We start from the raw sequence: 18,247 nt of genomic DNA, 5'->3' as shown, positions 1-18,247 counted from the left end.
AGCACTTGCCTGACCTAACGCCTGAACCCCCCCACCGCACTGTCATTCATTCACGGCTGCACAATTTTCTCACCGTCACATTTCTAACAGGTAAAAAGGCTAATACATTTTGATTCTATTTTCCACAATGTCAAACCAATGCAGCTTAACCCAAAATGCAAATAATAAGAAAAAAATAATGCGAAAAATAAGCTCATGCAGTTGTGTGCTCTAGACAGAGAATACTCCGTTGCAGGGAACACTTAGGCTAAGAAGAAGCAAATATATTTATTAAGTATAACGAGGTTGGGTTTCTATTCAACTATCCATCCTATTAAAAACTAGGGCTAGGATATAAGATGATTGTATAAAAAAAAAAAAAAAAAAAGACAAAAGTATTGTATTTTGCCAGACATAAGCAAGCTCAAATGAGAACCGTTTCGAGGGGTTGTTTAAACAAACAGACTCTAGTCCAGAATGGTCATTCATACATTTGGGAGTCTGTCACATTCATCTTTTCACCTTTATTGCAATACAGTATGTACATTAACATAACACAAATCCAACAGATTGTCATAAAAGCAAGATGTTATGCAACATAAGTTATAAGCGTAATTAAACTAAACTATACCTGTTCTATGTCCATCCATTTTACAACAGTTCTCAAAGAGTACCTGTACAGCGATTTATAGATCATCATGACGGAGTATGCTAATCGATGTCTTAAAGATAGTTAACTTGACATCAACTACATAAATTCATGAATTAACCATTCAGAAACTGTTACTTCTTGAGTCTCTCCATCATTGTCCAACTCTAGTTTAAACACATAAGGCTGAATACCGCTTAGTTTCTGGAGAACGAGCTCTTGAAGCTCTTCTTGAAAGGGGACCAGGAGCACCAGCTCATTTGCATTTTTAAAAGGACACACACAAAAACGTTGTGAAAATCAAATCGTGAAATTAGTATTGTGAATCGTATCGCATTGTGAGTTGAGTGAATCGTTACATCCCTATACACTTATTTACATCTTGTAAAAACGGAAGGCGACACTGATCTCTCTAAGAAAGTTTCTTTTTCAATATCACACCTCGGTTCCTCACAAAATCCCTTATATTTTGGGCCGTTCTATCTTTCAGAACAGGGTCCTCTGCAATCTTGCACTGCTCACACTGTGCCTTTGTTGCGAGACGTCCCTTTGAAATAAGGACTTTAAAATGTTTCATGACAGCATTCACTTCGCTTGGCCTCCATGTCCTTTTCACATTATTCCTCGATTTGGTCCCTGCAAAACAAACAAGACAAACAAACATAGGTATACATGTATGTGTATATAAGTATATACTTGGAATAACTTTTATATACCCAAATGTTTAAATACCTCTGGAGTTCTCAGCTTCATCCTGATCAATTTTTCTTTTTCCTGAGGGGAAAAAAGTAACAATTACTCCAGCCAATCCAAACTGTTTCGGACCATCTGAAATATCACACAGGGGAAAACTAGTCTGGTCCTGAGTAACATGAAAAGGACCACATTTACATTGAATTACTGTGGAAGCAAAAATAAATGTACATATATAGAGGTAGTGTGACCATCTCTGTAAAAGCAGAAATGATGGAAGTTTGCTGGTCTGGAGCATTCAGCTGTGTGCACACACAAAATGATTGGACATAAAGTACTATTTTTAATGTTTTTGAAATAAGTCTCTTATGATCATCAAGTCTGCATTTTTTATTTTAATATACTTTAAAATATTTTTTATTTCTGTGGTGCAAAGCTGAATTACTCTAGTCTTCAGCGTCGCATGGTCATTCAGAAATCATTCTGATATATCAGGGATGCCTTCAGGGGTGAAGTGACAAAGATGTGACATGTATATTTTTTGGATTAAAATATATATATGGATTAAGTGGTCTGAGATTACTGTGCGTTCTTGTGTTCATTGGAAAGGGCAGATATATCTATACTTGAAACCATGATCAGCAATGCAGCGATTGGCTGGCATTAAGACAGCATCACACACAGGTATTATAAAATCACGATATTATAAAAAAAAAAAGAACATCACACACGAAAAACATGAATATCTGGACCTTTATAAGGAAACTGCGGTGCGATGTCCGGTTCACTTAATTTTGTCATGGCCACAACATATTAACTTGTGGAAATGTCATAAGTCGTGGCCATGCGATGTAAAGTCATGGACTCGAGATCCCATAAATATATCTATATAATTTTCTCATGGCCACGAGTTAAATACATAAACAACCTACAACCATAGCAACCTTGAATGATCAGAAATGAATAAGCCTAAAATAATATTTATTTTTAATTAACAAAAAGATGTGCGTGTATGTCGAATTAATTTATAATTTTATATATATATATAAAATAAGGGATGCAACAATACAGTTAGTCCACGGTTCAATACATACCTCGGTTTTTAACCACGGTTTTCGGTTCGGTTCAGTTCTGATGGCTTGTCACATACAATTTTTGTTATTCTATTCTTAGGCGACAGGAACAGCAAGAGGTTACAGAGAAAAAAGACTTTTTTATTGCAGTACTCTTTCTTTCTTTATTTTACTTAAAAGAATTGAAAAACTTTACTTAAAAAAAAACCTTGTACACATTCCTAGTGTATTGGATAATATAAAATAAATATATAAAGATTTGCACTGGCAGCTCAGAGCTGTACAGCAGCATTTAAGTATGAAATTGAATGAATGAAAGTAAAAATAAAACACTACATAGACTTCACTATAAAATATACACTGATTCTTATTAAAGCTACTGTATTAGTTTTTCAGTCAAGAGCAGTGAGTGATTTTCTGTCTTTTATTGTTGTATTAACATTAAAGGGATATTTCACTCATGAAAATTCTGTCATTGAGAAATAAATACAGGTTTGGAACAATATTAGAGTGAGTAAATAATTACATAATTTTATAAGTGAACTGTCCTTTTAAGGACCGGGTGTTCACTACTGCCCTGTTGTCAATTTAAGACCTGCGTGCATCTAATATACAGACACGATTGCGATTTTACTTTCACTTTAGACATAACCGACTGTGTTTATGTTAACCTTGTTTGTATTTGACAGTATTAGCGCAGTAAGACGACTACTTAGCCCAGTAATCACGTGTTTGACAGGCGTTTAGTGTGCGCGATCGGAAAAGCGCTTGTTAAAACCGCGCACTCGAATGAAACCGGCAAGGCTTTAAAACGCATGCAAATAATGAACTTTCTTGATTGTGAATAACTATAGTGTTCTGTGAGTATAACTCTACCACTAATGTGTGATGTGAATGTATGTCACGTTGTTCAGTATTGGAATGGAGGCAAATTATAGAATTTGTAGAAAAATAATTAATTAAATGCGGAAACGGAAAAAACGTAATTCACAAGCGCGTATTGAACCGTGAAAGCCGTACCGAACGGTTCAATATTATATTGAGAATTGTGGCATCCCTAATATATATATAAATTTTTTAATTAAAAATACATTTATTAATTTCTGATCATTCCCCACACACACACACACACAACAAGATTAACCCCTTAAAAGGTCCCATGGCATGAAATTTTCATTTTATGAGGTATTTCAACATTAATATGAGTTCCCCTAGCCTGAATATTGTCCCCAAGTGGATAGAAATGTTGATCGGTGTAAAACCGAGTTCTGGCTGTATTTCTCTGCCTTTGAGAAAATGACAGGCCAGACTAGCCAATCCTGAAGTCTCCTGTTATGACGTCCACACAGGAACGGTTACCTCCCTTTCCTCCGCCCAGAGAATCTGGCATGCCCATGCAAGCGCTCGAGAGATCATGGCTAGTGAACAAGTGAATGCTGGCAGTTTCTCAGTGTTTGGATGTACAAATGAAAACAGAAGTCTTTTTTCAGTTCCTTCTGATCTGTGATCAGTGATTTCGTATGTGTAGCTAATTATTGATTATTCGTGCACACGCTGCGGCTTCTCTCTCTCGGAGACGGTGTTTTCGTGTTTTCTATCTTGTGAGTCAGTGTTTTTGTACGTCCTCGTTGCGTCTATCGGTTCTAAAATGTGCATACAGTCATGAGTTTCTGCTCAACATCGGCAGACTCACATCTTTAGAGATAAACCTCACGTACGCCGAGGCTCGGGCTGCACTGACCGGTCGGCCTTCAACATTCCCCACCCCCAGTACTGCATCTGGCCCACAGCAGAGGCACCAAACGCGGCGCGAGATTAAGCAGAAGGGGGGTAACAAGAGGGTATCCGGCTAGGCTAGCCAGCTATCCCCACAATAAACTGGATTACATTCGATTACTGCTGTTGTGTCTTTGTTTGCGCTGTGTACTCAACGCGCGTCACTGACGCTTTTCATATGATAGGAACATATCTAAAAATAATGCTATAATCAACACTTACTAACTCGTTCATCTCGCTGTAATGGTGCATTGCATGTGTTACAAAGTTGGTAGAATAAGGATGAAGACGGACTCGGCATGACTGGGACTCGTGTTTATTCAGAACTCTCAGATACAAACACAAACTCACGCTGACAGGCAGCGCTCTCATAACTCAGTAGTTACTATAAATAACTTTGTTAGAAATCGCTCCGTCTCCGTGATGTCCGGTTCGCGAACTAATCATTCTTTTGAATCGGTTCTTTTTAGTGAACCGAACCAGTTCACCAAATCGGACTGAATCGTTCTAAACGGTTCGCATCTCGAGTCAGCGCTGATCCATAATTTACTAAAGTTACTAACTTTCTGACATGAGTGACAGCCCCTCCGACTAGAAATAAACGAATAACCTGAAGTATATGCTGTAACTACAACAGTTCACTGAACTGAGACATGCTGAGAACTGATGTGAAGTGAACTCAGGTCCATCCGTCTCTCTGGCAGCAGCTTGTGCGTCGTAGACCTCGTTAAACCACGCCCCCTCCGCTCATTTCAAATGCAAAGATGTCAGCCAATCACAACAGTGGGCGTTTTTACTGAAGTCTCACAGCAGACACGCCTCTTGAAACAGGGCATTCAGCCACAGGGCAAACAGCAGTATAGACAAAATGCCTTTTATTTCTAAATTATGACATTTTATGATGTAAAAATCATACTAACAATATAAGTACACCTCAGGAAACATTATAAAATAATAGAAAAATGCCATGCCATGGGACCTTTAAGTGTCACCGGCCCTACAGCCACAAGTGCCACAGCTATTACATATTTAAAATAATAAATATTAAACCTGAACTATCTTAACAAACTGTATATAATCAGAAACCTCAGAGACTGTATTTTTCATATTTGACCACTGTTTCATATTTAAAATGATGTAGAGACAGTAATTTATTAATTTGTGACAAGAAAATGTAGCAAAAAAAAATTTCTCCACTGCTCTAGTCCATTGGCGGCGTGCTTTACTACACCACTGCATCCAACGCTTTGCATTGCACTTGGTGATGTAAAGCTTGGATGCAGCAGCTCGGCCATGGAAACCCATTCCATTACGGCTCTCTAATCACGGTTCTTGAGCTAATCTGAAGGCCACATGAAGTTTGGAGGTCTGTAGCTATTGACTCTGCAGGGAAGTTGGGTCTTCTGTGCACCGTGTGCCTCAGCATGTGCTGACCCCGCTCTGTGATTTTACATGGCCTACCACGTCATGGCGGAGTTGCTGTTGTTCCCAATTTACCGTTCGGAAAAACCCACCCCCTTTAGTTGCTATGTCCGACAAGCCATGGCGCTCTCACACCACACACGTTCTCACGTAGAGAAAATATATCAGGGCACAAAGAGGACACTGACAATACACCGATAGACAGGAGAGAGCAAGTTACTTTTGATATGAAACAAAGTCTCAACTTTAAAATTGTCATTTTATAAGAAATTTAAACAACAAACACCATTTTGTGGCACTTTAAAGTGTCGTGATCGCTGTAGTTCCTCAGTTAAAACTGTTCGTGAACCGATCATCTCTTTGTTCTAGTTCATGGATAAGGATCAAATTAACATGAATGAACACTAAAACAAATGTTGTTTTAACCGCGGAAAGACATCAGTACACACTGTTTTTCAAGTTCAAGGGGAAGAGGGCGTGGAGGACAGACTTACTCTGTTTCAGCTACTCTTTCTGATACTAAAGAGAGATGGCATGATTCAGACGAGTCTGACATTGTACCACCTACGCCAGGGGTCGCCAACTAGCGGACTTTTTGAAATGAAATGTGTTGCCACGGGTTGCGACGACAGTTAACGTTACTATGCTCACTGTTGCTACATTCAGACGCGCAGTCACGCATACAGTGAAGAAGAGACTGATGGTGCGTTCACACCGGCCGCGAATGACGCCGCTTAATTTGCGCAAATCGCGCCGCAGAATATCTATTCACGCGAAACACTTCATTCACGTCCGTTGTGAACGCACCAGAGCAGAAAGCAGCGCGCAAAAACAATGGCATTTTTGAAAATTAAGAAAGTTGATGCTGAAAACCGTGTTTTCCGTGATGAATGGGTGTAAAAAACTTTTATTCTTCCTGCATCCTGTATGAGGCCTGTCTCATTTGCTCTGATTCTGTTGCGGTTGTCAAAAGTGGGAACATTAAATCAAAATTTTCCAACACTGGTGGCACTTTATTTTTGCCTGTTTGTGTTTCTGAATGATAATTATATTTTACCAGTGCAATTTGAAGCACAAGAGAGCAGTGTTCAATATTAAATACATTTAGTTAAGTAGAGATTATACATGTGAAACATAAAATGTGTTATAAGATTTGATTTTCTGATCCAGGGGAGGTTTGCGTTCATTGACTGTTATTATTTATCTCAGTTCCGCAGGAAAAAGCACTTTAGTTGCTAGTAATGTTGAAATGAATGTCTTTTCAGTGCAGATTTAGAGATGAAGGCATTTTTTAGTTCATCATATTTATGTCAGACATGGTTCCAGGTTGAATTTAGATATTTTGTACCAAATCAACTTAAACGACAAAACAGAATAACAACAAAATGAGATCAATTTTGTGAAGGATTATCCTACCTATGTTTGCTTTAACAATATGAACAGACATGTTTTGTCCATATGAGAACATATTAGCATTTGTTCTTAATTGAACAAAATATATCTACACTAACTTTCTTTAGTCTGGCAATAAACATAAATTATTGTTTTTAGGTATATAATTGTCCGGAACTCGGCCGGTGACGAGGGTTCATTTACTGGACCTCAAGCAATTTTAGTTGAAGACCTCTGATAAATGCCATCTTCAAGCCTCATAGGCCTATTCATTTCTGATAATTCCAGGTTGCTATCGTCATGCAAGTTGTTTACGCATTTAACTCGTGCCCATGAGAAATGGATGTTGTTCGCTCAACATATGATCTCAAGGCCACAACTTTACCAATCTAATGATGTCGTTACCTCTACAAAATTATCTTGTAGATTCTACATTTAGAAACTGAAAACCATACTTAAACTTGACAACCCAAATACTTTGTTTCGGATCATCAGAAACCTGATGTAGTGAATACACTATACCACTGAAGCTCACTGGAATTAAATTTATTACATACCTGTTACTCCAGGGCCAGACTCGGACTCTTCATCATCATCATCGCTAATTTCTTCCTCATCTAATTCATCTATAGAAAAGCATTTGACAAAACACCACACACACACACGCATGCATTAGTACACATAGTCTTCACAAACATATGCCTAAAATTAGTACACAGTCTTCACAAACATATTCCTAAACTTCCATTAACAAAGTAACATTTTAAAAATTCAAGTCCAAATTAGCTTCAACGTTTTTTTCTCTACATGCAATTTTCAATTTTCCAGTTATTGTACTGTAACATTATTATTATATAAACTCATGCACATACCTTCTATCTCAATTTCATCAAGAGACTTCCCTTGGAAATTTGCAAGAGTTCCCTTCTCCATTGCAAAGAGCAGCTTTGAAATTTTTGCAAGTTCTTTTGTTGCATCTGGCAACCGATAATAGTCTCTCTGAACCTGAATGTCATGGCCCAAAAAGTTGGCTAGTTGATCAAGCTCATTATCCTTAAGATGAAGTATCTGGGACATTGTTGCCACCTGCTTACGTAGCTTTGCATGCTGGAGATATTCTGGGTGCTGTGCACCACACTGACTAGTAAAAAGCCTGAGGCAGTCCTGTCCTCTGAAGAAGCTGGTGGGTGAGCAATTTGGTCTCCCAAATAGGAAGGGGTTGTCCCGGTTTACTTCACATACATCTCTCTTGTCCACAAGAAGTTGCATTGCTCTGACAAGTTCAGGGTTTAACAAAATTGCAAATGTTCTCCCTTTCTTGTCCATTATTTCCACTCTGCTGAAATGCTTGGACATTTGTTGCTCAAATGGAGAGAGACAGACTGCTGTATCATCATGGAGCTCAGTCTGGACAATTTTCCTGAAACACTCAAGCGTAATTTTTGAAACCTCTCCTAAACGACGTCTATTAGAGATTATTACTTGGGCAAGTGTTACTTTGGCGAGTTTTGCATATGTTTGTGAAGACTCATGATTTTTTAGGCTTTCAAAAGCATGAGCTGAATTTTTCTCTAGGTGCTGGTGGAGAAGCTGCACATCATGTGTGAATGGTATAGTTGATGGTTTGTTGAACTCTGATTTGCTCTCAGTAGCATGGGAGATCTCATGTTCTGCCCATTCGCTTGAGCACAGTCGTTTGAATCGCTCTGCTGCTTTTGTCATACCAGCATCCTCTGCTGCGAGGGCCCTGCTGAGAATGATGTCACCAATCTTGTTGAGTGAACGTCCTAATTTCATAACAAGGCTTGGTGTCTTATATGAGTGGCTCTTTTCATTGTAACCAGCTACATCTTTGATGGCCTCAACAACTTTGTAAAAATTGTCCGGTTTCACAGCATCTTCGTAACTAAATATGGAGTGTTTTTTTCTCAAGCTTAGCAAGAGTTTTGCCATTTCCCGAACCTTCTGTCTGATGTAATCGTATTTTGTTGGATCACTTCCATGCTTGTTGTAAAGACACTGACTCAACTGCAGCATGATGAAATCATTTCGAACTACAGATGAAATCTCATCATCCTTCATGTTTCCCAAAATCTTCCACAACTTCGGAGATATTGCCTGGGAGAATGTTGACTCGGCAATATCAGCCAAAATTAAGACGTTGCCCTTACCAGTTGGTTCAGACTCTGAAAGCATCTTTGAAGGGCATCTCTGGGTATGGCGCCACAGCTCCTTGCGAACAAACAGGCCTTTACAGTATACACAGTGCACATGTGTTTTGGCACTCAGTTCAATCTCTGATCTTCCTGAACGTCTTCTGACTTTAAGTTGTCCTCTTTTACTTTCCATAACCTCTTGATTATGTTCATAGTTGCCTCTGTTTCGTAATTTCTCAAGTAACCTTTTTCTTTCCTGGGAGTGTTTAGGGAGCGAGTATGCAGCAGCAATTTCTTTCTCACTGTCTTGATGATTCATAAAGTGACGGGCAATTTTAGACTGAGGTTTCTTGCAGACATAACAGTAGTTTTTTTGGGTGGAAAAAGTGTTTTGGGGGTTTTTCAGAGACTGACAATGTGACCGCTTATAAGAAGACTTTGCTGGTGTCTTCTTAGAACTCGGAAGCATCTCATAATTGTTTGTGGTAGTATCATCATCATCCTCCTCACATTTGAGGTCTTGAGCACGACTGGATCTGTCACTAAACATTCCTTGCTCAATGGAAGAACATTGAATGGGTTGTGGTGGCACACTCTTTGCCCTCTTAGAAGACCCAGAAACAGCTGGTGTGGACTTATAACCAGAGGAGAATGCATCTGTGTTTTCATCAGAATGTGGAGAATAGTCTTCCTCAGAACTACATTCTTCAAAACTGGAAAATCCAACATCTGGCTAAAAAAAAAGAAAAAAAGAACAAAACTAATAAGAAAATAACAAAAACACAAAATAGTGTACCATGCTTATAGTCCAGCACAGTTTTGATGTAACAAACTTGAAAATGTTTAAAAGGTGATGTAAGAGAAATTAACATACCGGTGTCATATTCTTTGTGAAACCGTTTTTCTGCCTTGATCTTGAACATACTGAAAAAAATAAAAAGCATAAAAATAAGCATGCTTCTTTTAGTCATCAGATTACTGCACTTTTTAAAAAAACAAAGACAAATGCAGAAAACATTAGATATGCCTTGGAAATAATAATGATTTGAATAAAACTGCACACAATACCAGGAGCAGCCCATTTTGTTTTCAAGAGGGTCAACAACACAGATACATAACGAACACACTTACAACCATATTTGTAACCATGTTTTATTAAATCAACTTCATATGTTGAACATGGCACAACTTTCATTCCAAAGTGTGGTGTGAACGGGCCATAACAGTTTACTTCTCTTTGACTGAAAGAAGTCACTGCAGTTATTGCTGCATTGAACGCATGTCCCGATTGTCTAAACCTTACCCACAATACAAAAGCTGACACTTACCCAAAGCAACATCTTTTCATCAAATGTGTAAAAACATGATGGTCCCCATAGTGGAGAACTGTCCAGTGTCCAGCCCATACCCCAACACAAAAGTGATGAAAATTAATGAACAGAGAGAGGTACACTATATTGCCAAACGTATTGGGACACCCCCTCCAAATCATTGAATTCAGGTGTTCCAATCACTTCCATGGCCACATGTGTATAAAATCAAGCACCTAGGCATTGGTTGGCAAAGGTTGCCACCTGTCCAATAAGTCCATTGGTGAAATGTCCTGACTACTAAATATTCCACGGTCAACTGTTAGTGGTATTTTAACAGAGTGGAAGCAATTGGGAACAATAGCAACTCAGCCACGAAATGGTAGGCCACGTGAAATCAGGCGGCAGTGCGCAGAAGTTGCCAACTTTCTTCAGAGTCAATAGCTACACGCTTCTCTGTCTGGCAAACCGATGGATAAGTCTGGCTTTAGTAATTGCCAGGAGAACGGTACTTGCTTGACTGCATTGTGCCAGATGTAAAGTTTGGTGGAGGGGGGATTATGGTGTGAGGTTGTTTTTCAAGGGTTGGATGAGCGAGTTTGGTGTGGAGGAACTTGACTGGCCTACACAGAGGCCAGACCTCAATCTGATAGAAGACCTTTGGGATGAATTAGAGCGGAGACTGTGAGCCAGGCCTTCTCGTCCAACATCAGTGCCTGACCTCACAAATGCGCTTCTAGAAGAATGGTCAAAAATGCCCATTAACACACTCCTAAACCTTGTGGAAAGCCTTCTCAGAAGAGTTGAAGCTGTTATAGCTGCAAAGGGTGGGCCAATTCCATATTAAACTCTATGGAACTCTATTAAGAATGGGATGTCAAAGTTCATGTGCATGTAAAGGCAGGCGTCCTAAAACCTTTGGCAAAATAGGTGTACATTTTACTCAGAGTTGAGATGTCACATCAATGTCTTTAAGACGACAGTCCATGTAAAAGAGCCTAGTATGATGCCCAACCATCCTACACTTATCACTGCCAGTGTCAAAGAGAAGTAAACAATTAAGGAACACAACTCACTTTCTCTTTTACTGATAAAGAAGGATGTCTACAATCAGTTACAGCTAGGCATGTGCCGGTATCAAATTTTCATGCTGCGATTAATTGCTGAAGCTTTTATAACGGTATACGGTATTATCACGATATTGAAATAAGTTGCCAAAAAAAGTGTCATACTATAACAGGTTTAATAACTTTCTTATAACAAAAGAACCGAACATTTAAATACAATAAAGCAATACACAATGTATAAAGTAAACAAATATTTAAAACAGATTAAAGTGCCAAATAATTATAAAGAACAATAGATAACACTTTACAATAAGGTCTCACTAGTTAATGCATTAGCTACATTTTTACAGAAGTTATTCCTCTTTGATAACGTCAGTTAAAAAAAGCCACTGTTAGTGTTAGCTCAGGTCCATTAAATAATACAGTTACAAGCCTTAAGTCTTTTAAGTATTAAGTATTTGGTTATTTGATGAGTACTGTAGCGCAGTGTTTCCCAACCGGGGTGCCGTGTAAAAGTCCTTAAAAAAAAAAAAATTCTCTTCACATTTTTCAAATAATTCTCTTTGTAAACTTTGTTCAATGCATGCGAGTGCTGCCGTATGTTCGAATATGACCAGTCATTTTCGCCGTCATCACCCGGTTGTAGTGCCAGAAGATGCGAATTAGAAGTGGCGCGCGCTGTGAGAAAATGTGTCTCGTGCACTCATCCGAAAGCGCGCAAATATTGAGTTCTCTTTCAAGTCTTGCTCTTGAACAGACAAACTCACACAGAAAGTATGTCAACATGTCCATCTTGATGAGTATTCTAGCAGACATAGTCTGTATATGCCTTAAAAGGTCCTGTTCTTCGTGATCTCATTTTTCAAACTTTAGTGTGTAATGTTGCTGTTAGAGCATAAATAATACCTGTAAAATTATAAAGCTCAAAGTTCAATGCCAAGCGAGATATTTTATTTAACAGAAGTTCCCTTTCAAAGCCTACAGCGAACGGCCGGTTTGGACTACATCCTGGTACATCCTGCTTTAATTACGTCAGTAGAACAGTTTGTCGACTAACCTCCGCCCACAAGAATACGCGAAAAAGGGGGCGTGGTCTCGTTGCTCCCGCATGGAGAAGAGGAAGTGTTGCGTTTGTATAGTGTGTTTGTCGCCATGTCGTCGAGACGCTGTTATTTTCATCCCGGAGTCAAATCACCTTTGTTTGGCTTTCCCAGGGACGCTGTACTTAGAGATCTTTGAGCGCATGCATCCCCGTTATGGTAAGAGGCGTGACCTTTCCGGGCAACGTGCGCTAAGCTGCTGTCGAATCACAACACGGGAACCGCTGGCACAATCAGAACTTGTTACGCGTTTCTGAAGGAGGGACTTCATAGAACGAGGAAATTCTCAGGCCGTTTTGAGGACAGTGAAAACAGCGGTATACAGATAAGTAAATTGTGTGAAAAATACTGTGTTTTTTTTACACGCGAAACATGAACACGTTATATTGCACACTGTAAACACAATCAAAGCTTCAAAAAAACACGAAAAACGGGACCTTTAAGTAAACTTTATACAGTCTGTTTAATGTCAAACAACAAAAGACAAGGACATCACTCACTGCTCTTGGTTGAATAGCTTTTGTAAGTTTAATAGGATTAATCTTTCATTTATACAGTCAAATATGCCATGTTATTTTATTGCCATGTTACATTTGATCAATTTCTGTACCGGAAAACTAATGTTAGACGTAGGCCTACCTGAAAAGCATAGTTTATTTTATTAGTATCTTTGCTCAATAGTATTTATTTGTGCTGCTGCTTGTATTTAAATTATTTGTTCTTATTATTTTCTTTATTTTTATTTTACAGTACTCCTTTTTTCCCTGAACATAGCAAACACTGAACCGTACCGAAACCGTGAACCTAAAACCTTGATACAAACCGAACCGTGAGCAATCTGTACCGTTACACCCCTAGCGTAACGTATGCGAGGGGGTGCCACAAAATGGAGAACATTTTCAAAGGGTGCCATGGCTGAAAAAAGGTTGGGAAACACTGCTGTAGCGAATACAGAAAACTGTTTTGTTTACGAGGATTACATTTTAAACGGTTGATGGGTAAAGTATTCTTAAAATGCATTCTAAGAAATCTAAATAATTTGTAATAAATAATTATTCACGGTATTTTGAAGTGCCCACGGAAACAATATCGTGCATGTTCATTATTGTGATATATCGTATTACCGTGTACTGGCACATGTCTAGTAACAGCCACTGATGTCTCGTCACAACACGTTCTCACTCCCAACTCGTCGCATTGATGCTTGGTCAGGACCCTTCAGCGTCACTTTTTAATGCACAGGGTACTCCATTGATTTCAATGAGAAACCTTTGGCGTTATACACTGATGGGTTGGGCATGGGAATGTTATCACCATGATAAAAATCATTTTATCACGTTTAGAAGTGGGGTTAGTTACTTAAAATATAAAAGTAGCCTTTAAATATTTATAAAATCATTTCTACTTTTAAAAATGCATCTTGATCTGATGGATTGGGTAAACAACTGAAATCAATGAAGTACCTTGAGTGTTGAAAAATGACACAGAAGAGGTTCCCTGTGCATTAAAAATTGACGACGCCAACCTGACCAAGCGTCAATACATGACGAGTTGGGTGTGAGAACGTGTTGTTCGTCACACAATTCCTGTAACAGTGAGAAAGACAGGTACAACACTGAAGCAAGGATGTTTGCCAGATGCCCACAACAACTAATTGTGGTATCAACCAAAGTCTAAGTATCTGTACTTTCAGTTTAACCAGAAAGATTGCTATTAGATTTTACCCCTAAATGGTGCAGCCCTAGTTGCTCCTGATATCAGCATGTTCACAGTTGTATTGTTTTTTTGTTTTTTTTATAGTGACCAGATGCCATTGATGAGCACTGTAGACTCTCACAAGTCTCTTTAAACTGTTTTTCTCTGATTACGGGACAGGAACTGTTTCAGGAATGGCACAAAGATGTGTGACTGTTTATATCAGTGTGCCCAGTAATGTTTAATAATATAATAAAAATATATTTGAACGATTTATCATTGCCACTTCCATAGATAGACCATAGACCTATAATAAACATTATGTGGTTGAAAACACTGCATAGTTCTTGTGATGTATGACAAGCGGTGAGCGTGTCTGTCTCTGGTTCAGTTTCAGCCAAAGCGCAAAAGTACAGTTTGAATCAGACAGTTATGCCACGTGACTGAACAGTCTAAATCCCACATATGGCACAGTATCACTCAAAAAGTTAATCGGTGACATGTCATTAATTTTGTCACGAGTTACGTTAAAACTGCAGTCTGTAAGTTTTGCGCCTCTGTCGCCATCTCTGTATGAAACCTGCAATTTGAGTTATCATCTGTACGCGAGTTGTGCTCCGTCACGGCTCCTCAGCGCAGATGAATCAAAAGTTTTGAGGAGTATGTGTGGCCGAGTATGAGGTAGAACCGCACTGGTGTGGATACTGTACTTCAGAATCATAGATTCTACAACTTGGAGTATAACCTAAATACAAATTTTCACCAGAAAATGTCATCTGAACAAGAAAGTAACATGTCTGCCACTTTTGGGAACAAAACATTACAATAAATCACGCAACCAACGGTAATTAAATCAATGATCACTTGATATAACATCAAACCGGGGAAATTATTATTATACTTTGCTCTCAAATTGTTAAATGTTAACAGCCTTAGCATTGTGTGACTATGTGTATTTAGTGCGTATTAGCATTACCTGTAGATTTCAAATTCCGTACGGTCTAATCTTTTGCTTTTGACTAAATTTTGACTAATCTTTTGTTTTTGCTCCTAACGTGCGTTACTACTAGCCTGACTTTTTCCTTTATGTATACAGACATGACGTAATGGCGCAAAGACATTTCCAGGGGAAATCCACCATACCATTGAAATTATAACACATTATTACAAGCTTACCATTGTGAATCGGGCTACGGTAGGGAGATAGTTTTGAATACTGACGTTAGGGCTGCACGATTAATCGAAATCGAACCGCAATCGCGATTTGGCTTGTGTGCGATTATGAAAGCGCAAAGGCTGCGATTTTAATTAATTAAATATATGCCCAGCGTGTCAGTGAAGAGTGACTCTGTGACCAGTAAACGCTGCTCAATCTCTGAAAGCACCGCGAGTTTGAGTCGCTTGCGCTTGAAAAAGCAACATGTGTCAAACATTTTTCACAAACTAGTAATGAGAAGCGTTCATAAACCTCGTCCAACAAAATACAACGTTTAATAACATGTTTTAACTCACTTCATATAGTCAGTCGAGCTGATGTGGCTTCTTATCACAGAATGTCAATCAGCACTGCATACTTTATTATTATGAAAATACCCGAGAAGACTTGAAGAACTCAAATACACCATATCTTGTCGCAGTGGTGTTTATTGGCGTCATGTTTAATCAAAGCGTTTCTATCTTCGTTTTATTCAGCTTATAGTGCTAGCTTCTTCACGTAAGGGATTTCCCGAACACTATTACTTCTCTGACACAAATGTAGAGTTTCTGCTCGAGGAGGCCAGAGGGCGCCCAGTATGAATGAAACTTTAGGGTAGAAAATAAGAAAAATAATACTTTTAAATAAATGTATGACAATCCATGTTTTTCCTTCAATGTACCGGAGTTTTAATCCCCACAGTGGATGCATAGGAGGCTCATATTTCATATTAAAAACAGATTTTAAGAAATTGATATCACAGATAAAAAGCACAGTTTATTATTTATATATATATATATATATATATATATATATATATATATATATATATATATATATATATATATATATATATATATATATATATATATATATATATATATATATATATATATATATATATATAATTATTATTATTTTTTTTACAATAAATCCTTAGACCTTTCTAATGATTTTTAGTCATAGGCTGTCTGCATATTAACAGGTAACCCATAATTTTGTTTTCTGTAAAATATAAATATTATTATACTGTTATATTTATTCTTAACTGCTCTATTTAAAATTTTTAATATTGAATGTTATCGTAATAGTAATATTTCTATTTTTTATTCATCATAATTATTATTATTAGTAATATTAATATATAAAATCAAAATGTTATATACACACTTTTCATTTGTAAAATAAATAAATAAATAAATCGCATTTTAAGTCGCAATCGCAATTTTAACCAGAATAATCGCAATTATATATTTTCCCCAAATCGTGCAGCCCTAACTGGCGTGTTGTGTACTTGCTCAATTTATTTTGGATCATTATTAACCAAAAAAAGTTATGGATTGCAGCTTTAAGACAGATAGAAAGAAATACGCATGATGAGCGAAGAAAGACTTTGAGAATGAAACCAACCTGTTTGTTCCTCAGTCTCTTCTTGTTTCACACTAAATGTTTCTTCAATCCTCAAGTCTTGACTCTCTTCTTTAATAAACGCCAACTTTGTTTGTTCCTCAGTATATTCTTGTTTCAGACTGAATACTTCTTCAATCCTCAAGTCTTCACTCTCCTCTTTAATAAACGCCATCTTTGTTTGTTCCTCAGTATATTCTTGTTTCACACTGAATGTTTCTTCAATCTTCAAGTCTTGACTCTCTTCTTTAATAAACTCCATATTGGTTTGTGTCTCAGTATCTTCCTGTTTCAGACTGAATGTTTCTTCAATCCTCAGATCTTCACTCTCCTCTTTAATAAACTCCATCTTCTTAATAGTGTGTCGCGTAGAGCTCGGCTGCTTCAGGAGTTTTTCCTGAGGGTTAAAACACATCGTCATGTGTAAGATGAGAATAATTAATAAAGTAAAATAAATCAACACTAAATCTCTGTGTGTCTCAATCAGCTCTAGTTCAGTATCAGTCACTGGTAAGAGAGTCAGAGTGAGAGTTAATGACTTAAATTATTAGACAAAGAAACACTCAAAATAGCACTACAAATGAATAAAGGAACACACACTATACAGACCACTAGTACATTTATGATTTACATTCAGTATGTACTGATTTGTAGATGATATTAATAGAGATAACACTTTCATGAAAACATTAGAAGTTGAGTTGTAAAGTTGTCATAGTTTGTGTTAATGTTCATTCACACTGGTGAAATGTAACTTATGTGTCGTCCGCGCGCTGTGATTCAAACGCTTAGAAACTGAATCATTTTGAGAAGCATTTGATTCAATTGAATCTGAATTGGCTGTGAAAAGCTCAGTTTCTCTAGCATTAGCTTTAATTGCCAGTGACCAAACAGCGAGTTTATGATGAAGATGAACAACAAACGGAATGGATGCATAAAAACTATGCTCATTCATAAAAGTTCTTGTGAAATTGTACAAATGGGCTGTATTGATTTATACACTTTTAAATGATTAAAAGCACAAACCTTTCTCCAGCCGAATCACAGCTGCAGGAGCGCAGCGCAGTCTAATGACATCATGACGCCCCACCAACATAAAAGTCCCGTTCTTCTTCTTCTTCTTGTTTTACGGCGGTTGGCATCCAGCTTTATGGTGCATTACCGCCCCCCTCTGCTCCGGAGTGTGAATCAGATAATAGGTTAACAGACTAAATCACACACACACACACACACACACACACACACACACACACACACACACACACACACACACACACACACACACACACACACACACACACACACACACACACACACGTTGGGTTTTCATGTT

The 18,247-nt window shown here is 37.9% G+C and overlaps 1 protein-coding gene across 1 annotated transcript; it reads right to left on the bottom strand.

The window, feature by feature from the left end:
• Window positions 1–250: 250 nt before the first annotated feature.
• Window positions 251–18,010, bottom strand: LOC307126231 (uncharacterized protein). The gene is made up of 7 exons (XM_079816662.1): window positions 17,941–18,010; window positions 16,918–17,311; window positions 10,015–10,064; window positions 7,857–9,873; window positions 7,542–7,610; window positions 1,361–1,402; window positions 251–1,264 (listed from the first exon to the last, which is right to left on the bottom strand). Exons 2-7 carry the CDS (start codon window positions 17,261–17,263, stop codon window positions 1,041–1,043), a joined length of 2,748 nt encoding a protein of 915 aa, XP_079672788.1. The 5' UTR covers window positions 17,264–17,311; window positions 17,941–18,010; the 3' UTR covers window positions 251–1,040.
• Between the last annotated feature and the right edge of the window lie 237 nt (window positions 18,011–18,247).

This window comes from Gobio gobio (genome assembly GCF_949357685.1).
Source record: "Gobio gobio genome assembly, chromosome: 5".
Classification (NCBI taxonomy): Eukaryota; Metazoa; Chordata; class Actinopteri; order Cypriniformes; family Gobionidae; genus Gobio; species Gobio gobio.
Note: the sequence above shows the minus strand (reverse complement) of the source record. Positions and strands in the feature narration are given on the sequence as shown.